Source organism: Lathamus discolor, chromosome 4 (assembly GCF_037157495.1).
Source record: "Lathamus discolor isolate bLatDis1 chromosome 4, bLatDis1.hap1, whole genome shotgun sequence".
In the NCBI taxonomy this organism is placed as follows: Eukaryota; Metazoa; Chordata; class Aves; order Psittaciformes; family Psittacidae; genus Lathamus; species Lathamus discolor.
The window spans coordinates 7,324,679-7,350,915 of record NC_088887.1 but is presented as its reverse complement, the minus strand read 5'-3'; the positions used below and the strand labels follow the sequence as shown (position 1 = coordinate 7,350,915).

The 26,237-nt window shown below is 42.3% G+C and overlaps 2 protein-coding genes and 1 long non-coding RNA gene across 4 annotated transcripts in view; 2 read left to right on the top strand and 1 right to left on the bottom strand.

Moving 5' to 3' along the window:
- The window catches only part of NAA50 (N-alpha-acetyltransferase 50, NatE catalytic subunit), a 209,607-nt gene that overhangs the window by 55,475 nt on the left and 127,895 nt on the right, over positions 1-26,237 (top strand). The window lies entirely within an intron of this gene.
- On the top strand, positions 80-26,237 carry GDAP2 (ganglioside induced differentiation associated protein 2). Of its 2 annotated transcripts, XM_065676162.1 has the most exons (15): positions 80-199; positions 1,640-1,718; positions 1,908-2,154; positions 3,637-3,776; positions 7,863-8,016; positions 9,481-9,569; positions 11,749-11,825; positions 12,850-13,009; positions 14,746-14,896; positions 15,728-15,804; positions 17,219-17,295; positions 18,486-18,625; positions 19,172-19,226; positions 24,474-24,617; positions 25,464-26,237. In XM_065676162.1, exons 3-15 carry the CDS (start codon positions 1,979-1,981, stop codon positions 25,509-25,511), a joined length of 1,488 nt encoding a protein of 495 aa, XP_065532234.1. In that variant the 5' UTR covers positions 80-199; positions 1,640-1,718; positions 1,908-1,978; the 3' UTR covers positions 25,512-26,237. The 2 variants fall into 2 exon arrangements, with proteins under 2 accessions (XP_065532234.1, XP_065532233.1); XM_065676161.1 differs by lacking the exon at positions 1,640-1,718.
- On the bottom strand, positions 3,636-14,880 carry LOC136012998 (uncharacterized). The gene is made up of 2 exons (XR_010612104.1): positions 14,729-14,880; positions 3,636-4,140 (listed from the first exon to the last, which is right to left on the bottom strand). It is a non-coding gene; the product is annotated as an uncharacterized LOC136012998 (long non-coding RNA).

Here is a 26,237-nt window from a genome sequence, read left to right as displayed (position 1 = left end):
CCGGGGCGGGGGGGGCGGACAGCCCGCCCCGGAAGTGCCCGGAACCGGGCAGCCCGCGGCGGGGGAGGGTGCGGGCGAACGGCTCCTCCCGGAAGCGGAAGCGTGCGGCGGCTGCTGCGCATTTGTGGGTGATGTCGCCGATCCGGTGCCGACCGGGACCGTGCGGCCGGGCGGGGCTGGCGGCGGCGCGGCTCTGCCTGTGAGTTGCGGCTGGCGGTTGTGTGCTTGTACGGGCCGGGTGGGACCGGAATGGGTCGAACCGAACCGGGGCGGGAGGAAGCTGCTGTCCGCTCACCGGCTCGGCCCCCGGCGGTGCAGGTTACCGCTGCCCTGATAGGATGGAGGGGAGGCGGGTGAGCGGCTCAGCCCTCCGGGCAGGGTGCTCTTGGGTGCTGGATGCCGCTCGCAGCGCTTCGTTCCGCTTTCCGAGCCCGTCATCCCCGCTGGGGTCGGGGCCGCCGCTGGAGGCCCCGGGCCACGCGTGTAGGTTAACATCCAGGAGAGGCTGATGTGCGCCCGTCTTGTGCCTGCCTCTTATCTCCTATTTGGGCCCCTGTTTTCGTCTGGTCATCAGAGGGAATACGCTGCTAAAGATGAGCTTTTGGTTGGCGCCAGTCCAACTGCTCTTACCTTCTCGTTCATTGCCTTTCTCCCCACTCTTTGTGACAAAAATTTCATTTAGATGCTCTTTCTAGATTCACGGAATGGTTTGGGTTGAACGGACATTAAAGCTCATCCGGCTACAACCCCCTGCCAAGTGCAGAGACCCCTTCCACTAGACAGGTTGCTCCAAGCCCCATCCAACCTGGCCTTGAACTTATGGCTCTCTTTGTCCTAGAGGCACCCTTTATTATGTCTCAGTTTGGGGTTGGACATTTGGTTATTCAGGGTGTTTTTCCGTAGCTAGTGAATGTACTTCATAATTCAGAATCATCCCTTGTGGATGCTGTCAATTATGAACCTGTGAAAAGGTTAAGTAGTAGGTGTGTATGTGGCAAACTGAAGTCACTTATGCAGGTATGTTTGTGCTGGTTTAATTCACAAGTAGTTTAGTAGTTACAGTGAAAACATAGTAACCTAGGTGTTATGTCCTGGCAATGGGAAAGTATGTTTTGGTGAGTTTGAGTCTTAATCCAGCAAGCAGTATGACCTCTGACTTTAAAAAAGTGAGATATTACAGTTGAGCCTGCAAGTTCATTGGGCCAGCATTCATATCTACAGTGTTCCTCGCATTCTTGCAAAACCTATTTGAGTGAAGGGGTTTTGTTCCTAAGACCATGCCTGTAAGACCTATGCAATTGTAAGCCTTATTTGCAGTGCTTCAGAATCACTGACCTGTGAGAGCTGTATGATTTGGGGGCAGGAAGGGATGATTTTCATTGCTTTTTTGCAGGGTGGTTCTTCGTGCTTAGGGGTTTTGGGGGTTGTGGTGGTTTGGGAGGTTGTGTATGTTCTTTTGAGGTTCTTTGATTGATTGATTGGTTTCTTTTGTTTTTTAAGTATGACCCAGGGCTAGACTGAAATCTGAAGGGATGGATTACACATAACCCCGCTATAGATTTGCTTTTTTCTTTATATAAAGAAATAATCATTTTCAGAAAGACTGAGGTCCTTTCTGCACTTGAATATGTGTTTTCAGAGTTTTCAAAACGCGAGATCACAAGCCAGTTGGACCAATTGATTAGAGAATGTGTTTTCATCTTGCACTACTGGGAAAGGTTTGTCTTACTGCAAGTATTTGCGTTGCCTTTTTGAGAACAGGTAATAAACCAGAGAGGGAGCAGTCAGGTGGGAAAACTGTTTCTGTATTCTGCTAGCTGTAATTGCCCTGCAGCCTTGGGAAAGGTCTGGCTCCACAGGAATTAGTGGACAGTTTGGTGATGTGATTTGATTTTCTTCCTTTAAAGCACCTGGAAGACTCCAGTGAGAATTGGAGTGTGAAAAGTTAGCAGAGGAAAGGAGTTGTTGTTTCCATTCCATGGATCCCTTGGGTGCTCCTTCCCAGTTTGTGGATGTTGACAGTCTGCCAGGCTGGACTGATGCCTATGAGGCTAAGCAGCTGGACTCTCACCAAAATCCTATTGAAAAAGCTCAAGTTGATATTAGGTCACCTTTTCCATACAGGAAAGACATCAATGCAAAAATAATTTTATGGTAAGTTCTGTGTGTTTCTGGTGTGTCTGCCATAATTCTCCATTTATTGCACGATCTTATTGCCTCCTATAACAATCACTGCTATAGAATAAAGCTTTAAGCCTTCATTTCTTGAATCAAACATTATGGATCTGGGAAAAAAATCATCTTTTTCTTCACTATAAATCTGCAGATCTGAGATTTTGGTCCACCATGGGTTATAAATTGCATGTTCATAAGCATTCCTTGATGCAGCAGACTGGAAGTGTACTTACTGCTGTCACACTGTAAGATTAATATCAAAACATAATTGGGCATTTTGATATTGTTTTTTTAAACTTCTTAAAAATACTCTCGCTGTCTGATAGATTTTTGTTGTTGTTGTTGGCTTTATTCTACATTCGCTTTTCTGGGTTAGATCAGTACCTCTTTTTCATGTGGTTCTTATGGCTTGCTTTGGTCTCTTCCCCCCACCCTAACCTCACTCCATTGGGTGCTCTGTTTCCATGTTTTTCTGCCAAAATCAATTGATAAAGTACAGTGTGCTGAGGTGAACTTGCTCCATCAGTTTTTCTTTCCTGTAAATCAGGTGCTTGAACCTGCTCTGTAGAAGAGCAACTCTGTTAATCAGTGTGAAGAGAGGAGGATTTCTCAGGGATGCAGATTCAGGAATCAGCCTGAACCCATTTCTGGTTAATACATGTCATGAAATGGATTTCTTGAACCTGATTAAGGGCTTAGGTGTAATAAATATGTGCAATTTCAACAGTTATTTGAGTCTCTCCCTACATGTACGAATCTTTCTTTCCCTTCCTATGCTCTTTGATCCCAAAATCCCTCATGGCTGCTGCTGTGACAGAAAGCTGGTCAGAGTTCTGCTACTCCATTGTCTCACACATCTCTGCTTTGTTTATCTTCTGCATGTTCGATCCTTGAGCAGCAGAATAAACATGATCAAATTGCAAGGTCACAGTTTTGGAACAAAAGCAATGAAAACTTGTCTAGCTGCAGTGTCACTCTAGATCATCATTGGTCTGAGGAAGAGCAGGAGCTCTGGTGCCCTCAGTAGTGTGTATGCAAGCTGAAGAAAGTACATGCAAAAAATCACTGGAGTTTTGAAAGTTGCATATCACAAGGACTGTCCTCTCCAAGTGTGAATACTTAGTTTTTTGTGGAACATATTACACTTTGTCAGTTTAACATGCTGCTTTGCATATTCTGCTAGCTAAGCTGCCATACGTACCACTAAAACACTGTTTTTTCTACATACGTATATAATTTACTGTTGATTCTGTGAGAGTTTAAGGAAATGACAGGTTGCATGCAGTATTCATCAGTAAAGGATGATTCTGCATGTCAAGGTCTTCTGCACTCTGTAGGCATTGGAGTATTGTTAATGCTTTTCCGTTAACTTGGCATTTCCTTGCTTGTTAGCACTTATTTGAGAATATCCTGCTTAATCTTACATTTGGCCTGCAATAAACCGTTCCCTTATTTCCTCAGGAAAGGCGATGTAGCGTTGTTGAACTGCACAGCCATAGTAAATACCAGTAATGAGTCTCTCACTGATAAAAATCCAGTATCTGAAAGTATATTCATGCATGCTGGGCCTGACCTGAGGGATGAACTCCAAAAGCTCAAAGGTAAGTAACTGAAGACATTTGTATCATATTGAATCCATTGTCCTTGCATAGTACAAAGCATCAGGATTTGGGCATAAAATGAAATCAGGTTATAGTGGTTTCCCCCTCTCGCCCCCAACATCTGGTGTTAATGTGAACTAAATGGAGGAAACACATTCCAATCTAGACTCTTCTCTTTTCACTGTTCAGGTTGCAGATCCTTGAAAGCATGTGGCAGGTATTCAAGTTGCTTGGCGATTGCTTTGTGCTACAGTTATTCATGCTTTTATCTGAAGCCACTTTGAGTAGCTAGCTTATCAAAGCTTTCACTCAAGGCACCAGTCTTGTACATTCTCTTGTTTTTATCCTGTTCGGTGTGTATACACTGTGGAAGACAGGAACTGAAGTTCATCACTGAGGAAATTAAGTGGGTTCTAATAAACACTTTGTGTGTCCTCTCTTTCAGGATATTAATGTACACACACAGCCTCTCAGGAAACCGTAACAATAGGTGGATTGATAAAACAGTGCATGTCTAAATAAAGTCTTAGTGTCTACTTAAAATACTCAGTTCATTTGCCTCTTCTGCACAACAAACTACTTCATTAGAATGTTACAAGACCATCCCTAACAGAAGGCAATACTGGGAATGGGTGAGGTTTGTTTGACCTGGTTTCTTTATTAACAGAATTTATGGCTGATAATGAGATTTACAAATACTCAGTTTTATTCCCAGTCCTGTTAGATGAAGAGTTTCTTTATTTGTGTGTGAGGAACAAAGATTTTTGTAGTTATCCAATTTAGTTAGCTTGCAGGCAGAAATTCAGATTTTTAGTAACTATGGTACTGAGCTGTATTTTGAAACCCAGCTGATCTCTGAATAGTACTGCTCACTCTCTTGGGTAACAGCCCTAACCTTACCATGTAGTAACAAAACAGATAGAAGAGCAATATTTCTAATGCAATCTTTCAGTAGATTAAACTCAGTTGAATAGACATTCTCTGGTTTTAATGAAAATTGTGTTTTGCTGATTTAGCTTGCTTTTTGTGAGTAACCCGAAAGTAAAGCAAGAAAAAGTAATGATTTCATAGGGGAGGGAAACATCAGTTTGTCCTTTGGGTGGAAACAACTGTTAAAACACAGCAGGTGTTACAGAATAGTTAGGACTCTGCTATGTATGACAGAATTCGTCTGAAATAAACTTGGGTCTCTTGTGTGCTCTGTGAGGTAGGAAGAGAGGGGCAACATTTCAGAGTGTCCTTAAAATTTGAGATCTGTCATCTCTGAATGGAGTTATTTGTGAAAGCTGTCTTAGCTTCCTAAATTATTACCATGCTGAGTTGTATGTATTTTTGCATCCTCCACCCCTGTGAAGGCACTGAACTTTTCTGTCTATAATGCATTCTGCAGGTTCATGACTCCCTATACACGATAGCTTCGTTTTAATCCTGTGACAAGATCTTTTTGGAAATCAATTCCGTGACGCTCCACTGGCGTGTTGTGCGAGGGAGGGAAGACAGGCTGGGTTACAGCTTTGGCCTTTGTATACCCTTAGTGTGTTTGTCACAGTAGTGGAAGTGGAAGGCAACTTAGTTAAGAAATTAGTTTGATTCTTTTGTCACCTCTACCTCCTTTTTGCATTATTTCCCATTTAACCTTGAACTTTATTCACAAGAGAATGTTTTTGTTGAAGAAGTGGAAATGTATGGTCTCTTCTCTAAAGCTAAAAATGGGCGCACCCAGGAAAACGGGTGCAGTGGTGATTTTCAGCTCATGCTCTCCTGCTTTATTCCTACTGCTTGATACATATTCATGTTTCATAGACTTCAAGAAAAATCATGATATTAAGGTGTGTGACGTGCTGACCTTTCAAAGGCCTGTGCTTTCTTTAAGGCTTAGCTAACCTGTGCATTCCTGGGAACAGTATGTAGTTTTGATTAACACAGAAATACTACAGCCAAGGGGCCAGGCTTGCAAATGAAGTGCTATTGATATACGCGTGCCTATCAACACATACTTGTTGCAGTCTAATAAGGATGTTCTGTAATAGCAATGCACACTATTCTTCCAACTCTAGCAAGACTTTTTCCCATTGCACACTTTATATAGGGGATTCAGACTTTCCATTTTAAACTTGGAGAGAAGCCATTCTAATGTTTGAATCTCATCAGATTAAAAAGGTATTGACTTTGCTGACTGTTTTGCCACAGACCTTGATCTGTGCAGCTTGTTCTACTAGCTCACCTCACCTTGTATCTTAAAAGAGGAATAATACTTGCTGTTCATTTTAGTTTTATAAATTTTTGAGAGATCTCTAGGCAGAAGGCATGGGGATGTACTAAGTGTATGTAAGTCTAGTTAGATTATTGATGGTACTGCTGGTTGTCTGAATTTATTAGTCTCCCTACTGAATTCACAACTCTATCGCAGTCAAACTTGCTTCATTCTTTCTCACAAGTCACTTTTTCCAGCAGGCCTTTGCTTGCTCTTTTCAAGTTGTGGCTTGAATGGACCACAGATGATGTATTGAGTATTTCAGGTTTAGCTTCTACTTTTTCCATATTTGCTTACTTAGTTGCTCCCTTGAGCTGATGTATCTTGGAGGATGTGCAGAAGAGGATTCTTAGTTTTAGTATGCTGTTATATTCCTTCTGATTAGTCCAGAAGTTGGAGATCTATAGCAGCTAATAATGTGATTTATTGGATCAAAAAGTTTACAAGATGCTGGGTTAAAAGCAGCATGTTATTGCCATTAAGAAGTCATGCTTAAAGTTTTGAGTAAGAGAGATTTTTCAACCTGGAATGTCTTGCCATAAAATACGCTTTCATATACATGCTGATAGCCTGCCTGAGTACCACAAAGAACAGAGTGGAGTGAGGCAGGTGAACTCTCCTATTCAGTGGGCACCTACATGATTGATTTAAGCCAAGCTACTGCAGTGCTGCTGCCAGAAAGGTGGTCACAGCCACTTCTTCACATCTCATTCCTTTTTATGGGCACTAGCAACTTAACCTATAAGATCAGGTTAAAATCTGATCCAGTGAAAATACTAGATTTCAGTCAGATCAGTGACTGAGGTGCGGCTGTACAAGCAGAAGGAAGATGGTGGAAAATACTTGTCTTTGAAGATGGGGAGAGACTTAGAAGTACTTCTTCAGCTGTCCAGAACTGAAGTGAACTAGATTTGGGTGAAGAAGGGGAGAGTTAGTGGGCTTTTCTTCCAGGTGCCAAAATAAAAAGAGACTTCAGAAACAGAAAAAAACCATAGCTGTTACTGGATTTTTCATTATTAAAAATGTATTGACACACTGAAGGAAGGAGAGGGGTCTGTGGATGTCGTCAGGAGTTCTGACAAACAGGATTCCCTTGTGAAAAATGACAAGAATTAAGTATGAGTAACTTTCAGGGGATAGCCAAAGAGCAGTCAAAACCACATGCAGTAAATGATCCTAGAGTACGTAACTGGAGGGTGCTGTGAATGGAACAATTAAATGTGTGGCTTGAACTTCCTTACCTGGAGACTAGTCTGTCAAGAAAGTATGATCTCCATGAGAATCATTCTTCTGCCTTGTGGACATGAAGAAACTTGCAAAACAAAGCAAGCTACCTTTTACTGGAAGCGTAGATGGAACAAGTGCTTGGTCTATTAGTGTATTAATAGCTTTGCAAACAGCTGGTGGGTTTGATTGAGGAGACTTTTAGTCCTTTTATCCAAAAAGCAGTCTCCCCAAACCAAGGACTTATGGCTGGTTGTATAGCATATTTGTGCATCAGTTCTCTTCACATTGTTAAATCATCTCTCCCTTTGGCTCTGTATGTAGCATGGTAAATACTGCAGTGAAGACAACATTTCTAGCAATTTCTGGTTTGTCTGTATATGCATAGTTTTAAAATTGAGAGGAATGAGTGCAACTCTTGCCACCTCAACCTGACTAAGTGATACCAAGCAGCTGATACAAGGTAGAATGCTGTCCTTAATATCTGATATCTAAAACACTGACTTCAATATGTGGAGTTGTCCGACTCTGGAGGAAGTCAAGGGCTTGAATGCTTCTAGCTTTGTTATCATGATGTTGGCATTTATCCTTGTGTTTATTTGTTTCAGGGTGCAGGACAGGCGAGGCTAAACTCACCAAAGGCTTTAATTTGGCTGCACGTTTTATCATTCACACAGTGGGACCCAAATACAAAAGCCGATATCGCACAGCAGCCGAGAGCTCTCTATACAGCTGCTACCGGAATGTCCTGCAGCTTGCCAAGTAAGCACACAACAACTTCCAGGAGGGTTTGCACATCTGTTCTGGTTACTCAGGTCTGCACAGAGGCCAAATGTCTGTGAATATCTGTGAATATACTGGATTCAGTTAAGGACATGAGAACATTAGTGTCTTCATGGTATAACTCATGCCTTTTGTTAAAATGTGCAGAGAGATCTCAGCTGGTTTGGGTCCTGAAACAGCGTAGCTACAGCTGTGTTACTTACTCTGAGAAGAGGCAGCATTGGTAAATGTGTTGGGTTTCATGCTGTGAAAAGCTTTAAATGAGCTTTCTCAAGCAGCAGCTTCATGTGTCTCTGCAGCCACATGGATATACCCATAAGCAGATCTGACTGCTGTATCAGTTCATATATTTGGCCTTTCTGCCTCTGTTCATCAGCCATCTAAAACTCTGAGTCAGGGTGCAAGTTTATTTCTAAATCCATGGTTCCTGGGGATTTTAGCTTTTCCTGTTTCATCTGTGGTGTTTTCTACTTCTTCTTAGCTAATGGGTCTTTATCTGTGTGCTCTTTCCTGTATTCTGGTCTTTTCCTGTGAAAGCTGCTGTAATGGTAGCAGTTACAAAAAATACCTGAACAAGAGCAGTGTCAGGAAAATATACTTAACAGTTTCTTAAGGCTGGGAAGATCAATTCTTTCAAATCTACCCCATGTGTTATAGTACAATAGCAATCATTTCATAATCAAGATTACAGCTAAGGTTTCTGGCATGTGCCAGTTCTGTTCTGCCTCAGAAGTAACAAGTGAGGTCAGGCCTGGATTGAAACATGTTACAAACAGTCTAAAGTTTCTAATAATTCTGGTTACTGAATTCTTTCGGTCAGTCTGTCCTCTAGAGTAAATTCTGTTACTTGTGAAATTGTCTGCCAACTCTGAGCTTGCTCAAACTCCTCTGAGTGTTAATAACACCTCTGATTAATTCTTCTGGTAGAAGTGTCTTACTCATCTTAAAGTATGCGTTACCTCCATGCCAGTGATTTTCTAATCACACCTAGTATTGACTAAGCCACGTTGGACTGTGCCTAGACCTTTAACAAAACAAGTGGTAGGTCAGGTGGAAGAATGGGAGAATGTTTGCAATGAAGAGCACCTTCTTTTCCCCTTCTCCTCCTCACTGCCACTCCTATGCTGGAAGGAGAGTATTTTGCAAAGGATTGCAGGGAGCTTGAGGGAAGAACTTCATTCAGGATATGGAAAACTGCAGGAACAATGTAGCTGAGGTAGAAGGAGAAACCTGAATGCAAACACGAGGAAACTGTGGAATCATTAGTGGTTCCCTCCTCCTCTGCTTAATGGTGGTATGTATACATCTTGCCAGGAAAGAATCCTTCTACAGAAACCTGGAAGAGGATTGCTGCAGAGGATAAAAAGTACTGGTGTTACCTACTGTACCACCAGACATGTTTTCTCATCTGTCTATTCATTTGCTTTTTTTTCTGGATTTCAGGGAACAGGCAATGTGCTCCATAGGATTTTGTGTCATTAACTCTCTGAAAAGATGCTACCCCTTGGAGGATGCAACCCACATAGCTCTGCGTAAGTTTGTTGGAAAGCAATGCAAACTGGATGGCAGTATTCAGCAGATCACTTGCCTCTGACAGGTTGCTGTTGATATGGAGAAACCCTGGTTTTAGGGGGCTGTAGTTTGTTAGAGGCTGTAAAAAAGAAAAGGCCTTCCATGGTTGATCAGGAAATGGAGGATAAAAACAAATGATCCTTTCTCAGAGATGTCATCAGTAAATATCCATGAGAATCTGTTCTGGAACTCATAGTCTTCAATATAGTAATTAATAACCTGGAAAATATGCCTTCACATGCAGAATGATGGGCTAATCCTACAGAGCAAAATCTTGAGATTATAATAGTTCCATGAACACAGCAGCTCACTGGAGTTCAAAGCAGCAAGCTGGGTAAGACAACAAAATTAAGTATGTTAGGCTATAAATCTGTTTTGTCCACCCTTTAAAGCTGCACATCCAGAAAGAATACAGCGGAAGTGGAAGTTGAGGAGGTCAACAGGAACAGGGAAAGGCAAGAAATAGCTAAGTAAGCTGAAGTCTTTTTCAGGCTGGAATATGCTGAACTCGAAGGGAGTGTAATAGATGTCTATGAACTCATGAGTGGCATGGAAATGGTGAACAGGAGTCAGCTGTTCACTGTCCTCCAAAAGAAGAACCTTTAAACAATGCCAGTATGCACCAGGTTCAGAACGAACAAGGGGAAATTGTTCTTATGCTTACAGTGTTTGTTTTATGAAATTTCTTACCAAAAAGCATTATATAAGCTAAAAGTTCTCAAATTTGCTTTCAAGAGGAAATTATACTAAAAAAATGAAGACTGTTAAAAACAAATCAGACATTTCCTAGGCTGAAAATAGTTCTAATAAAGAGCTCAGAGAAGAAATGGTATACTTGCCTCATTCTTATTTTCCCCTTTTCTTTTTTGACTTTTTTATTGGCCTGCTCCTGTCTGCTTTCCACCACCACCACCACCCAGTCCCTGGACTTTCCTGCATGGTACACCCGCACAATAGGGAAGTTGTTGCAGCTGGAAGGGATGGGTTTTCCTCTTGCTGTGCAAGCTGACTGGAGAAATCTTTCCTACCCTCTGTTCAGCAGAGGTGCTGATACTGGGGAAACAGATGAGTCTCTTGTGTTCTCTATCTGCCTGTTGTGTGAGACATCTGAAAACATCTGCTCACATAGGTTCAGAACACTGTTTGCTCTGGAACCGCACAGCTGTGTTTTTCCTGTAAAGTAGCGCAGGTCAACTCGATTGCACGAATTTCTGCACAGGAAGTATTTGGAAATAGCTGCTTTTTTTCTTTTTTCCTCTTTTTTCTGCTGTTTCCCAAAGAACTCACACAAATGTATTCTCTGTAGAGTAGGTTTTTTTATTGCTCTCTTCTGGTGTCTCTGTAGGGCTATATAGAACTTAATAAAATACTGTCAGGCCAACCTATTTGCTTGGACGCTTTCTCTCTTGGCAGTCTGACAGGAAAGCACTTGAAAATCCTGACATGTCAAGATTATTGCAGCACAAGGACCTCATCTGTACAAGGATATGTCTGACTGGGAGCTTGGTTACAAAACGTTTTTTTTCCCCTCAGCTGCAAATGCTTAGGAACTTGACTGTGTCCCTCGTTTATACCAAAGCTTTGGTGGAGTTCCAAAAAAGTAATAGAGGAAATAAGCTCTCTCGTGATTTACAAATGTAATTTTTAGATGCCTTTTGGGCATAGCTGACCCCTGAGATTTTGTGTGGCTGAACGTCTTGTACCAGCTTCTCCTGTAGTTTGCTTGTGATCTTGCTTTCTTGGTAACTTTAGGCATGATGACTTGTTCTAAGAGTGTCTGGGTTCGGTAATTTGCACAGGTCTCTGTAAAGGGTGGACTTGGCTTGATTTTGCAGGCCATAGAATCACATTCAGTAGACTGTGGAATACCTTGTAAGCTAAAATCAGAGAGGGACTTCTTCTCTTTTTGTGCCCATCACTAAAGTGAGCAACAGGAGACTATAGAGGTGGAACTTACAATATGGCAAACAGCCCATTTGGTGTGCTAAACTGCCACTTAATCCACACTTGTGTACAGCCTGTGGAGCTGTTTTGTATGAGAGCGATGTGTGTCTGTTCTGCACTCTGACTTCCTTGCTTATAGTCATGTATGTAAATGTCTCCTGTTTTGTTGACTCCATTTAATCTTCTTGCTTGCAGGCACAGTTAGAAGGTTCCTGGAAATTCATGGAGAGACTCTGGAGAAGGTGGTGTTTGCAGTCTCTGAGCTTGAAGAGGTATCTCCTCGACATTCATTCCACCAAAACTCATGGGCATGTTCAGTCTTCTCTGCAGCAGTATTAACTCCTGCACTGTAGAGCTGGATTCAGATTTCTCCTTCAGATCACACAAGCTTTTGGTCCCACAGAGTCCTTCTGCCTCCCACTAGCGTAGCATCTTTCCCAGTACTGCTTATGTCCTTATAGCAGTCACTATGGTTGTGTTCAAAATCTTTCCACTTCTGGCTTCTGTGTTCCTAAGCCATGAACAAGAACCAATACTAGAGGTTACAGCAATGCAGTTGTGCCGGACGGCATCAGCCAGCCAGAAAGGAAATTCTTCATTCAGGTTTTCCTCCCTACACAATGCTGCTTCCCTTGTGCTTAAAGAGCCAGCTTAGCATGCCCACACATCACCTACAAATATTTTGCTTTCTGGCTTGTTGAAATAACAAGCTGGACATTGAATTATCTGTGTCCAGACAGAGGCTAGCAGTTTGAATATTGACTTTTCTTGTACCTTGGACTTGCTAATGGCAGTCCCAGGGCAGGACACCCACGCTATTGCTTAGGTTCTGTGGCATCTGAATGAGGAAAATAACTCATTTGTTGGGGATTCTAAAACCCCCTAATCAGTTGGAGAGAACACGTGAAGTACTACATTGTTAATAGAGATTTCCACCATTTTCATCCATGTTGGGAGAGTTTCTCTTGGTCGGTGATGGCTTTTTCTCTTTCCCCACCAGATCCCTAAAGGTAGTCTCTGTAGTGGTGCCCTTAAATATAAGCAGCCTTCACCGAAGTCTCTCATCCATGCATGTTGCAACTTCATTACAAAGCTAAAGTATCTGCAATCTCCTGAGTTCATGCAGGTTAAAGTAGTTTCCTCTTATTGTCATTTGCTACTCTGACCAAAGAAATTAAGCCATTGAGGGAAGTAGTACTTCACCAGCAAGCTGCTGAGAAGCCCCCTCAGCAGTTGTTACTTAACTGAAGAGCAAGGATGCGTGATAGACCCTTCACGCATTTTTCTTATTTGTAGGCCACTTACCAGAAGTTGCTGCCTCTGTATTTTCCAAGATCATTGGAAGAAGAGATACAATCCTTGCCTTACCTCCCTGCAGATATTGGCAATGCAGAAGGGGAGCCTGTAGTACCAGAGCGGCAGATCAGGATTACTGAAAAGCCGGGTGTTCCAGATGGTGAGTTCTTAACTGAACACTGGAATAAGTATCTCTGTGTGAAAATCAGTGGAAAACCAGGAAAGGCACATAGGAAGCAGAGAGATGTTTTCCTACCTCGACTCACCTCACCTACGGGACCTAATGAAGACGGCCATCAAGCTGTCTTGTTTGTTTCATGTGTTCCACAGCAGCAACTTCTGCTTTCTGCCTTGTTGTATAGAATGATGTGGTTAGAGGATGTATTTGAGCTGTTGTTCTCTTTGCTTTCTTGAGGGAAGAGCCTGGATAGTTAAGTTTTCATTCCCTTTGCAAATTTTCAACAAGATGATTAGGACTTTTGCAGACTTTGTTTTGCAGAATCTTGTGCAGCCCCTAACTTAAAAAGGCATTATTGTTAGTGGTCTAGCTTCTATATTAGCAAAGTGTTGCTTACATATTAGCAAATGTCTCAAATGATAATATTCCGTTGAATATGCATCATATTCATGTGTGTCAAACTAGCAGATGCTCAATGAAAAATAGCAGAAGCCCCCTAAAATATAGAACTAGATCAGCCCGAAGATCAGTTTCTGGGAAATGGCTGTCAAAGCTCAGTGAAAGAAGTCTGTAAAGAGGTTGCCAAAGAAGTCTGCTTGTGAAGAGGTTGCCTAGACATCAGGGTTGAGGAAGTGAGATGTATATGGCAAAACAATATATAAATGGGTGTAGCTGGCACACACTGCTTTATTTATTAAGCAGTGCTGTCAAGAGTTTTGCACTTCTTCAGGAGAAGTCTGAAACCATCAAAAGCAGATAACTTGGAATGGATTTCAGAGGTTTTCTACTTTTGCATGGCTGGTTGGGATAAGGCTGACTATGCAATGAGGATCAGACAATTTTCCTGTTCAGTTTGATATCTGATGTACCTACTCCTGCTGATCAGACTCCAGTAATACACATACCCCCATCTAAAATGCAGTTTGGAACAGTATTTGCAGCTCTGGCTCTTCACTCTTAGACATTCAAGCACCAGCTAATAATTTGTGAAATTACTGGGTTTGCATCTGTAGGAGTGAACGGGTATAGCAGAATCCTGCACTTTTGTCCCATTGCTACTATAGCATGTCACACTAAAAACTGGGGAACTTGGTTCCCATTCTGGTTGCCCAGAGGTAGTGCTAGAAACCTTAGCCGATATTCCTTGATAGCATCAGCTTCAGTGGAGCATTCTGGTATTGTCACCCACAAGTGAGCCTGTCCAGTACTCTTGTATTTCATCACCCAATCATGTTGTAAACAATACTATAACAATATCTAAATGCATTTCACTGTCAGCTTTGCAGCAGTGTCAATACAAAGAGTGAGCCCTTTCTAAAGTGCAGCTTCTCAAGCTGAGTAAAGCTGCAGCATCTCTGTTCCTTTGCAGTTATTTTTCCTGCTGTGACAAGTGAGACAGCTGTAAAACCCAAGTCACTCTTTCCAGGTGTTGTTTTTTAAGAGTTTACCATTATCCCTTTGTTACAGGCTGATGACTAAGACTTGTCCAGTTAGTTTCCAGGGAAACCAACCTGTTAAGGGAGTCTGTAGTCATGTTTTATAATCTGTCAGTGGTAGTAGTGTAATATCAGGCCTACACCATGGTACATTGTGGGGTTTTATGTTGGCTTGTAGCATGAGGACTGGGTTGGCTCACTGAGATATACAGCGATACAGCAACAGCATTGCTGTCTTCTACACAGCTTGAACATTTTACACTACCTTTGTTTCTACTGCAGATGCTTCAGATGAAGAGGGTCTGGAGGCAGATTTGTCTTTCATTGGTTCCCATGCTTTTGCCCGCATGGAGGGAGATGTTGATAAACAGAGACGCCTCATCCTTCAGGGACAGTTGTCAGAGGCAGCACTGCAAAAACAGCATCAGAGGAAGTGAGAATTTCCTTGTCAGTGTGAATGTTGTGTGTCAGTTAGCTGTTCGGAGAACCAACCCTTATGATGACTTTGTTATCTGTAAAATCTAATCTTTTAGCAAGGAAATACAGATAAAGCCTGGTGTCATCCTCAATCGCTGTGGTAGCCTCTTTCACCTGAAGGGAGAAGGGAAGGAGCAATAGGAGGGAAGCTAATGAATCCCCTGGGGTATCCAGTGCAGCCGATCAGCTGCCTTACTTCTTTGCCACAAGATGTCACTGTTTTCATACTGCTTTTTCTGGTGGGGTCACCTGCGTTCAATACCACCCACTTGCTCCTGAGGCCCGGGGCAGATAGTGGAACATTTTTCTTCAGTCTTTCAGAACAAAAAGATGACTAAATCCTGAGGCTTCTATTCCCCCACTCCAGCTATTCCTAACATGCATGATCACTTTCTTAGAACCAGTTCCATGCTGGAGTCCTCTTGAAGCATAGTGCTTGGCATATTTTGTCAAATGAGGCACTAAGTTGTTCACCATTCAAAGGGTGGGAAGGGGGGAAGTCTCTATGTAGCAGTGGTTGCTCTGTATTTGTATTTGACTTCTAGACTTCTTAAAGATTAGTTTTTTCCTATTTTTTTTTTAAACAGTGATATATTTGAATGGAAAAAGCCTCAGATCTTTTGAACCCAAATGTCATGCCACTGTAGTTACTAGTTGGTGCATATTCATTGCCCTACTGAAAATCAGTAGCTGTGTAACTAAGACACTAAAATCCTTAAACCTCTTCAGGCTTATAATACTGATCCGAAGAGGGGTTAGATCTGACCGGATGTTTTTAACTTTCTAGTTATAATCGCTGGCTGTGTCAGGCAAGAGCTGAAGACCTCTCTGATATTGCTTCTCTTAAAGCCTTGTACCAGACAGGTAAGTTCAGGGTATCTGAAGGTATCTGATGTATGAGAACTTAAAGTAAAAATACAATATTTGCTTTGGACATGAGTGTGCAATAAGTCACGTTATTAAGCTGGAAGCCTGGCCAAGAGCTAGGCATCATCTCTGCAGTAAAGCAGGAATTCTTTCTTGATTGGCTTTGAAAGCCAGTTTGTGGTAAACTCCTAAACTGTTCTGCTCTAACAGTATGAAGATACATATCCTGAATTATCTGCAGCTTTAGATATAAAGCAGTACTGTTAGAATAAACCAACACATAAGGTGCTCAGTATGAGGTAATTCAGACCAAAAGAACTATTTCCACCCTTCCACTACAAAGAAATGAATGTTGCTTTCAGGTGATTAGTGTACAGAATAAGCAGTTAAGAAAGCAACTTTAATAGAGATTTCCAGAACAAAATGGCTTGCTTTATTTCTCTCAGGTTAGGCATGTGTTGCTCTCCTCTGTACGTGTTTCTTAGTACTAATGGCCAACTACCATGGGCAGCACATCTTGTAACCTCGAGTTCAGTAGATGGGGCGATTAGGGAGAGATCCAGTAATCCAATGGAGAGTTCAGTGGATGAAAATAGCTGTGAAGGCCCTGCAGCCTGGGAAGCAGAGATGAGGAGCCTGTACTCTTCAGTTAACTTTACTCTTTATGTAGCAGCATACTCAAACATAAAAACTTGCTGTAGTCCCAGAGCCTTATTGCTGCTTTGCACCACGACAGGAAAAAACAGGCAAGTAGTCAGGCTCTTGAAAGCATAGCTGTGCTGCTGCAAAGAAAGTCTGTTCAGCACTTTGGCTAATCCTTTGGCCTCCTGAAAATCCAGGTGCTTGATCTTGGTGCAAGTATCAAGGCTGTGTGATACCTTCTGCTCAGTAGCTGCAATTTTAAAATCCTTTTGTTTGCCTTAGACAAGGCTCTGTGGGCTGCAGGAGGTCCATAAGGTGTGCTCTGGGAATCTGTGCATTAGATTTCAGAGCTTGCTTCTTGGGAGAGGCTCACTTCAGTGGCAGAACTGCAAGTGAAGGATGGGGGTTTTGCATTCTGTTCCTGTGGTGATTTTTTTTGTTTGCTGGTTTGGTTTTGAGGATTTCTTTAATAAAAAACATGTTAGTTGTTAGTACTTGAGATTTAGGTAACTATGGGGTACACAAGCAACATAAAATACAAGTCCTTAAGTTTCTCAGATGTGATGAGCTGGGTTTTGTTGGATCAGCATAGCTACTGGTATAGTGAGAACAGTACCTCTAAGCGTATTTCTTCTGTTGTTAAGTTGGAAAACAGATATTCTGCAAAAATTCAGAGCTGTGATTGATTGTCTCTGGTTTGAAAGGGACCAACTTCTAAACTACTCTCAGCCATGCCAGGTTTTGGGACATATTTTTCTTTCTTTTGTAGGTGTAGATAACTGTGGCCGCACAGTGATGGTGGTGGTTGGAAGGAATATCCCAGTAACATTGATAGACATGGAAAAGGTAAGACTTTGGGAAACTAGAGTTCTGTGGGTTGGATGTGAATGTTCAGGATTATAAGAGTAGTTCAGTGTTAATATTAGTGTTAATATTAGAAACTTCATCTGTAGAAGACTTGTGCGCTTGCAGCCCAGAAAGCCAACCGTATCCTGGGCTGCATCCAAAGGAGCGTGACCAGCAGGTCGAAGGAGGCGATCCTGCCCCTCTACTCTGCTCTCATGAGACCTCACCTGGAGCATTGTGTGCAGTTCTGGTGTCCTCAACATAAAAAGGACATGGAACTGCTGGAGCAAGTCCAGAGGAGGCCACGAGGATGATCAGGGGACTGGAGCACCTCCTGTATGAAGACAGGCTGAGGAAGTTGGGGCTGTTCAGCCTGGAGAAGAGAAGGCTGTGTGGGGACCTCAGAGCAGCCTTCCAGTACCTGAAGGGGGCCTGTAGGGATGCTGGGGAGGGACTCTTCATCAGGGACTGTAGTGACAGGACAAGGGGTAACGGGTTTAAACTTAAACAGGGGAAGTTTAGATTGGATATAAGGAGGAAATCCTTTCCTGTTAGGGTGGTGAGGCACTGGAATGGGTTGCCCAGGGAGGTTGTGAGTGCTCCATCCCTGGCAGTGTTCAAGGCCAGGTTGGACGAAGCCTTGGGTGGGATGGTTTAGTGTGAGGTGTCCCTGCCTATGGCAGGGGGGTTGGAACTAGATGATCTTGAGGTCCTTTCCAACCCAAACTATCCTATGACTCTATGATTCTAAAAGACTAAATAGAAATTATTCTCAGAGGCAGATGAAAATGTATTCCCTTATAAAGCTTTGTGTGTGGTGGGGTGGCCTCTTTCAAGGAGGAACTGGACTATTTTTAGAAAAACAGGCCTACCGTGGACTCCTTTTTTGTCTCAAGAAGATGCTTGACCTGCTTTTATAACTGCATAGTCATGAAGAATGTCAGGTTAGTTTTTCATGCAAACAGCAAGAATTCATCTTCGTCTCTGAGGTCAGGTAGACAAAAGAGACATCTAAGTTATTACAGTCAAGTTGAAGACTTGGAATATTCACTTGCGTTTGTAGCTGAAACGTAATGCCACCCAGCCTCATGATTCCTGTTTTGTGAAAGAATGAATTAAAGAAAGCATATTAAGATGTAATGTAACTGTGAAAGAGTTCTTTGCAAATATAAATCTAATTTCTGTCTCAGGCTCTTCTGTATTTCATCCACGTCATGGATCATATTGCCGTGAAGGAATATGTCCTAGTCTACTTCCACACGCTCACAAATGATTACAATCAACTAGACTCTAATTTCTTGAAGAAACTCTATGATGTTGTTGATGCCAAGTGAGTGTCTATAGGAAAAGAAACCTTTCTGGTCTTCCTGTGTGCTGTGCAAATGTTTGTTATTCACTGTATCTGGTTTCCCATTTATTTTGGAGAGAGTTTTGCTGGGACAAAGACCTAAATAAGTAACAAAAGCAAGAGAAAGGAAGATAGGTTTTCTTTCCTTCTCAAAACCTGAATCTGTTAAACCAGGAAGTTCTGTCCTTTGTAATCTCCCTTTTGGAGCTGTTAAAGAGGCCTACTGGGTATATTATTTGGGTGTCTATCCAGAGGTGGAGCTTCTGGAGCCTGGCTTTAAGTGTGTTGCTGGTTGTGAGGGAAGAAGCTTGGGTAACATTGGCAATCATAATTTGTCCATAACTTTCACTGTGCACATAGAAGACTGCATGCTATGATGTTGATCTGAAAAAATAATTATTCTGCTTTGTTTCTTTACATTTACTTTTCTAGTATCTGCCCTTATAGCAAAAAAGAAATCTGTTTTGCCAGTTGGGTTGTGTGAGATTAGAAGTCACTTTTAAAGATGTTTTTCTTTCTCTAAACTAGGTACAAGAGGAACTTGAAGGCACTGTATTTTGTCCACCCAACATTTCGTTCAAAGGTGAGGTAAACAGTACAAAAGAAAAGTGTATTTTGGATGTTGGCAGAGTAGCATGTAAGCCCTTACACAAGGAACACGGAGGGTATATAGAAGATTTCCAAAGTTAGGCAATATCTTCTGGATCCACAGTCATACCTTGAAATTCATCCCCATCTTTGATCTAGCTGTAGACTTCCAACCTTAGTAAACCCCAGTGCAGCGCAGCTGTCTCTGGCTGCTTTTGTTTTCTGTGTGAGGGAAGCTTTGGATCTTGTTTCTTTCAAAGAGAATTTTTTATCCTTTTTTGGCCAAAACCTCTAGGAATTCTTTTATGTGGAGTTCACTTCCTGGACATTTCACCTTTTCTTTCCCCACAAAGGGTATTGCATGTGTGCCATGTATCGCTTAGAGCTGCCCTGCTAAGGGCAGAGGGCAATGTGTCAAGCAGCAATGAGATTAGTCAGGATTAGAGTGCAGAGTAGCAAAGCAAGATGGAAGAATGTCTTTGTGATGGGTTGCAGAACAATCGTGTTAAGCTTTCAGGAGATGAAAAACTGAACTCATCAAGCAGTAAGGTATTACTATTATATTGCCCAGGGAGGTTGTGAGTGCTCCATCCCTGGCGGTGTTCAAGGCCAGGCTGGATGAAGCCTTGGGTGACATGGTTTAGTGTGAGGTGTCCCTGCCCATGGCAGGGGGGTTGGAGCTAGATGATCTTGAGGTCCTTTCCAACCCTAACTATTCTGTGATTCTATGATTATCCTTGACAACAATCTGCATGGGACAGCAGAAGATGGAGCTCGCATCCCTCTGTACTTCATACACTCTACTCATACTGCAACAGTAGGAGTACTTCAGATGAACTAAAGATCAGCAGCAGCCCCTGCTGAAATTTCTGTTTGTCCTATTAAAGCAGTTAGAAATGTGATGTTCCATGTTCACATCAGCTGAACCTCAGTGTTTGTTCTGCTTTTTGCTGACGTTGATCAAATTTGAGACGATTACACGCCTAGAACAAACATCTGTTTGCACATGTTCAGCAAGGATTTCTTTCCTCGTTTCCAGAGAGTCCTTTCTATGCTTGTGCACAGCTGGGATACTGTGAGACTTAGAGCTTCCTAGTTTTCATGTAGATGAGGCTGAGGCTTCCCAACAGCATACCTTCCAGTTTCTATTAATTATTCCCACAGGATACAGATCTGAGGTCTTAGTACTAGAATTAGAGATTCCAGCTGTGATGCTACTGAAAATGTATGCGCTATCATAGAACATTAATATGGTCACGGAGTTGAGTGGAAAAGCTGAAGCTAGGAAGTCCTAGTGTTTTAGATTCTTAGCAGCACTTTATCCCTCTCTTCTCTTACCATGTGTTTCTGTTTGATGAGAAATGTGTTTTGTTTTGGGGGGGGGGGGTTTAGTGGTGGTTTTTTTAGTTGTTGGAGGATGAGAACTCATGTTCACTAGCCTATTGCCATGTCCTCTGTCCCTTTGGGAACTGCAGTGGGGCTCGACAGGTCTGTGGGGCAAGCAGATAGTTGGTGGGAAGCAGGGGAGGGTGAGAGATGCAGAGTTCTCAACTTGCTGGAAGTGGAATTTGTTTCTATCCTGTTCTAGCAGCGCAGCTGGAGGCAAAAGAACATGTGTGTCCATGCTTTTCTGCCAAACCTTTTCTCTAGCTGAAGGGCAAGTGGGATTGTTGCTGGCTGTTGTAGAGACTGTCAGCTTATGAAATGTGATGGGGAATATGAAGCAGAAATTTGTAGTGGAGAAGATGGCTGCTAAGGTGTTTTTTCTCTCCCTTTCTTTTTTGGCTATTGTAGGGCTGTTATCCCCGTGGAAGACTGCTAGTTCAGAAGCCTCAAATATCCTCAAAAAACCAAAAGTATTTGGCACATTCATCTTCCTATTTGGAGCATTGACTTCCTGCCATAGGAAAATAGCCCATGTCTCAAATAGAGGAGGATGCTGGAGAGGGACTCTTCATCAGGGACTGTAGTGATAGGACAAGAGGTGACGGGTTCAAACTGAAACAGGGCAAGTTCAGTTTAGATAGAAGGAAGCAGTTCTTTACTGTGACAGTGGTGAGGCGCTGGCACAGGTTGCCCGGAGAAGTGGTAAATGCTCCATCCCTGGCAGTGTTCAAGGCCAGGCTGGACAAGGCCTTTGGCAACATGGTCTAGTGTGAGGTGTCCCACCCCGTGGCAGGGACTGGATGATCTTAAGGTCCTTTCCAACCCAAACCATTCTATGATTAGGAAGGCTTGTGCATTCATGCAGCTTCCTAATGCATCACCCTTGTGTATATATCTTTCTTAAATCCCTGATAAAAACTCTTTATTTTACAGCAGTATTGAGTCCTCACACAGTGGAAGGCTGCCATCTCTTAGAGTCACTTTTGTTTGTTTCTCAGCTAAAAGGGATCAAGAGGCTTTTAGTCATGTCTCTTGGAAAACTCATGTCCCTAGAAAACAATGTACTTTCTGGTTCCAACCATGATTCTTTGGCTTCTGGATATGAAACTCTTTTACTGTGTGTATTCTGAGGATAATTGCCTGTCTAGAATTCATTGGTCTTGGTACATAGGGAGGGGGTTCAGTCATTAACTTAAAACACAGACTAGCTGAATCAGTGTGTCACTGCACAATCCATTTTCGTACACTGCTCCTGCCTTTTCATGCTTTGATGTGAGTGTTCTTGTGATCTGTGAAGAGCTTGATTCTCTTGTGCTGCTGAAATGTAACCTTGTGATGAAATCACAGCACAAGCAACAGCAGTTTTTTAGGCTGACAGCAGCTCTTAACACTTCACCATCAGGCCTTAGATTAGGATACCCTTGAAGTGCTATCACAAGTTCCTTCATGCTCTTCAAGTCAATGTACTTCTGTTTGCTGTTTCTATAGCTGCTGATACATAAACAAAGAGCTTCTGGGGGCATTTTTATGTGAATCCTCTCAGTCCCGTCCCCCCACCCCGGCTTCTAAGAGCTCTCCAAACAAAGCTGTTCAGAGCGTTCTCAGTGGAAGCATCGGCGGCTGGGTCTGAAACGATATCACCCAGAGAAATTGTTTTCATGAACTTAGTAATTTAGCTGTGAATCAAGAATGTTTCAAAACTGAACCATACCTGCATGTTCAAATCAGATATTCATAATCTTTGTATTTATCAAGAATAATCTTTGTGGTGTTTTTCTGTAGCAGTCATAAAAGCAATTTCTGCAGATTGGATGCCAGTATAAAGGTTGTCACAAATCACTCGTGGCTTTTTTAACACAGGATCCTTACAATTGTAATAAATATCCCAGAATTTAAGAAGTTACTCTTTGGGGTATGACTCTTACGAGATTGCTGGCACAGTTTATCTGTGCTGGGATGGGGTTTATTGAGGGAAAGACATCTGCTACCTGAACCCTGTGGTTTTCCAGCTTGGCAGAGTGACTCCGATAACCTTTTATTCAGATTCAGAACTGCAGGACAAGAAAAATAAAGGAAAAATTCAGCAGATGCCTAGACTTTAACTTTGATTTCTCTGGTGTAACCTGCTCTGTTTTCAGTACAGTAACAGGGATTTGGTTTAATTTCAAGTTCTGTGTCCTCTTACAAGTAAGGAAATAGCTGCTCTCATATTACTGTTTCCATAATCTGTGATTATTGAGAATGGAGAAAATAGCAGTTCTCTAGATAGACTCCTTCCCTTTGTGTTACTGGGTAAGATGTGTCAAGCCCCAGTGGGCTCATACACTGAGGGGAGGGGGGGGAATCGCTTTTCCTGCTGACAGTTTTAATGATGGCTGCAAAAAAATATTCTCTATTAGGCTTTTATACATTAAACATCCACAGCAATGTTCAGTGATTATCATTCGTAATACACCTTGGAATGCATGCTACTTTGATTGAGAGAGTATTTTTCACTCTATTATACCCTGTTTTTCACTCTACTGTATTTTGCACGGTATTAAACTGTCACCCAGTGTCACTCATAAGAAGTCTTCTTATATACATAGATGCCATTACTAATCTGTCTCTGTGCTTTCTGCTAATCTCTAATTCTGCCCTTAAAATAATGAACCAATCTTAAACGTTCTGTCTTGTTCTTTACCTCCTTTTCTCTTTGTTGTTGTTCCTTTCTCGAGAAAATATTCTGGTTTGAGGTGGCAGCATAGTTATTCCAGGACAGTTTTTTAGACATCAACCTTTTCCTTTAACGCTGTGTTCAGGCAGATCATTGTTATTGACTCACGAAATGTTTTAGTTCACTTGAAAATGCCACTTTCCTCAAGGCTTCTCTTGTGGTGTTGCTTCTTTTCTGTTAACTTAATACTGCCAAAGTACAATTACTAAGCTTGTCCATTGAGTGATTGTTTGGAAGGGACTTCCACAGGTCATCTGGTCCAGCCCCCACCTCAAGCAGGGTCAGCAGGAGGACCCTATGAGTAGCTGCTAATTTGAGCATTTGTGACGTATAGAACAGTGTTTTTTCCTTCAGCCTGCCAGGAAAAGACTAAATAAGAAATAAGCAAAAAGTAGTATAGTGCTTAATTGTGGAGAAGGTGAGCTGAAAAGTGAAAGCTTGTGTGGTCAATCGAAAGAGGAATATTTAATAACTAGTAGAAGCATCAGTGGTCTCTTACTGGCCCTCGGAAAACAAAAATTCCTTGTCCTGTTTACATCCAAAAGAGACAAAAGCGTGAATGCTTAAAAGGAAAATCTTGTAGAAGTTGATAAGGCTTTGAGAAGAAACGTGGTAAAACAGAAGGACACACTCGGCCAACCCAAACCAGAAAGATTTCAAGAGGACATTTGAACAGCTGAAAATCCCTGGGTTTCTCTCCCTTGAATTGCCTTTTCTGTGAAAGCTTGAAGGCTTTGAAAGGCTTTTGAAAGCTTGAAGGTTGAAAATGCTGCTGTTGGGTAAGAGTCAAAGAGGTCATATTCTGAGCTGGCTAAACTGGAAGTGAAAACCTGCCACTATACTGTGTTCTTTGAAACCAAGCAGCGGAATAGCTGTCACTCAAGAGTGACAGCTCTTTCTACTACAGTAGAAAGGGACCTTAAACCGGCAGCTGGGGAGGAGAGTGTGGCATCAGAAAACATTAGCTCAAGAGTTCTCAAGGCAGTGCTTACTAGCAGTCATTGGTGTGTGCTTCCTGACCTTGTTTTGTTATTGCCGTGATGTTAGTGTTTCATGCCTCTGACTATGGACTGTTATGTTGAACTGGAAGGTTTTGAAACAGCGTCATCTTAATTTGGGTTTGTTGGGTCTTATTTTCAGGTCTCAGCATGGTTTTTCACAACCTTTACAGTCTCAGGGCTAAAGGACAAAATCCACTATGTGGAAAGCCTCCAGCAGTTATTCACAGCCATACCCCCAGAACAGATAGATCTCCCTCCTTTCGTCCTTGAGTATGATGCCAGGGTAAGTGGTTGCGTGTAACAAGCATGAGCCTTTGCTCCTAAGTGTAGTTCTTGTGTTTCTCCTGTTCTGCTCTGCCAGAGCTTTAAAGGGTCTGGATTCCACATCTTAAGAATGGGGAGAAGAAAGGGAGGGTTCCTAGAGTGTCAGGTTGTTCTTCTGTGAGTATTTTCTTTCTTTATTTCTTTTCTACATCAATCCAAGTAGAGGGCTTGGCTAAGAAGCAGACTGCTTTTCCAATAGAGCAGTCTCCTATGTGCATAAAGGGCAGGCCACCTTCATTCAGCCAAGAACTGTAAAGTAACACACCAAGAGCCTGTGGGCAAGATAAAATTCATGATGTAAACTTGCTATATGCCTTACTGTGGCTGCGAAAAAGAAATAATACCTGTGTTTCATCTTCCCTCTTCCACATTATCAACAAGCACTCTTCCCTTCTCCCTAAGGTCCCTAACCAAATGGTGAAATTAATACGCCTTTCACTGGCCAAATCATTCTGAAGAGGATGTGCTGTAACTACAAAGTAGTAGCCAGAGCTGTGTGTCTGTATAAGCGGCTTTGTCTTGAATGACTGGCTATGCTAGCATTTGTGGTGTCCTTGCATCACAGCTTTGGCTTAATGGCAGAACTTTAATCTGCACTTTTTTGCTTTAAACAGAGGCAAAACCAAGGCCTGGTTTTGCCTCATCACCAGCACAGTCCTCTCCTGAGTGAATTGCAGCAGTCACTGTACTTGTGGAAAACAAAGTCAGGAGTACCTCTTTATTTCTGCCTCTGTGTCACCATCTATTGCACCAGGGTGTATTGGAGAAGGCTTTTGCTCAACTGCTCATTCTGTTCTCATTGCAGGAAAATGGGCCTTACTATTCTTCTTATCCTCCATCCCCTGACTTGTGATCTGCAGTCCCGCGATGCTGCTGGTTTCCCATGGATCCAATGACCTGATGCCTGCCAAAACCTGTGCATTTGCCCGTGTACAGAATTCAGAGAGAGGGTTTTCCTCCCCCAGCTCTGGTATTTTTTTACTGATGAGATATTTTCAAGCACTCAAGCAATCAGAGAACTTTATGCCACTGTGAACTGTACAACTATTTCAAATATATTTATCCAATGGAAAAGTTGATTTAAAGATCACTCGATGCATTTTTATTTTGGGGTTGTTTTTTTTTAAGCTGTTGCATTTATTTCTGAACAGACTTTCCCTTTTCTGGGACATTCATCAAAAGTACTTGATCGTGGTTTAACTATTACCATTTTCCAGATCCATTTGTAGTACCCATTTCTGGCTGGTCTGTATGAATATTGTGCAGCACCAGCCTGACACATTGCTCATCATATGGTCTCTGTGTTTCACATCTGGTTACTTTCCCTTTCTGTAAGTGCTGATTACTTTGGTCTTGACCCAGCAAAACTATCTGGAACTGGGAATGCCATGTCTGCAGGCTGAACAAAACACTACAGCCAAACCCAGATTACTGCAAGACTTAGTACCATAAATGCTAGGTGAGCTAGGAGCCTTGACAAAGTCCCTGTCAGTTTTCATTGGATAATGTGACATGTCAGGATGCCACTACCTTCCAGTAAGAATAAAAGTGAAAGGCATTTGTGGTTTCTTTTCTTTAA

Excerpts from the sequence above, each read along its gene's own strand:
- GDAP2 (XM_065676161.1), top strand. The coding sequence starts at position 1,979 with ATGGATCCCTTGGGTGCTCCTTCCCAGTTTGTGGATGTTGACAGTCTG. Across the intron at positions 8,017-9,480 it reads AATGTCCTGCAGCTTGCCAA|GGAACAGGCAATGTGCTCCA; the intron begins GTAAGCACACAA and ends TCTGGATTTCAG. Across the intron at positions 15,805-17,218 it reads TAAAGCCTTGTACCAGACAG|GTGTAGATAACTGTGGCCGC; the intron begins GTAAGTTCAGGG and ends TTTCTTTTGTAG.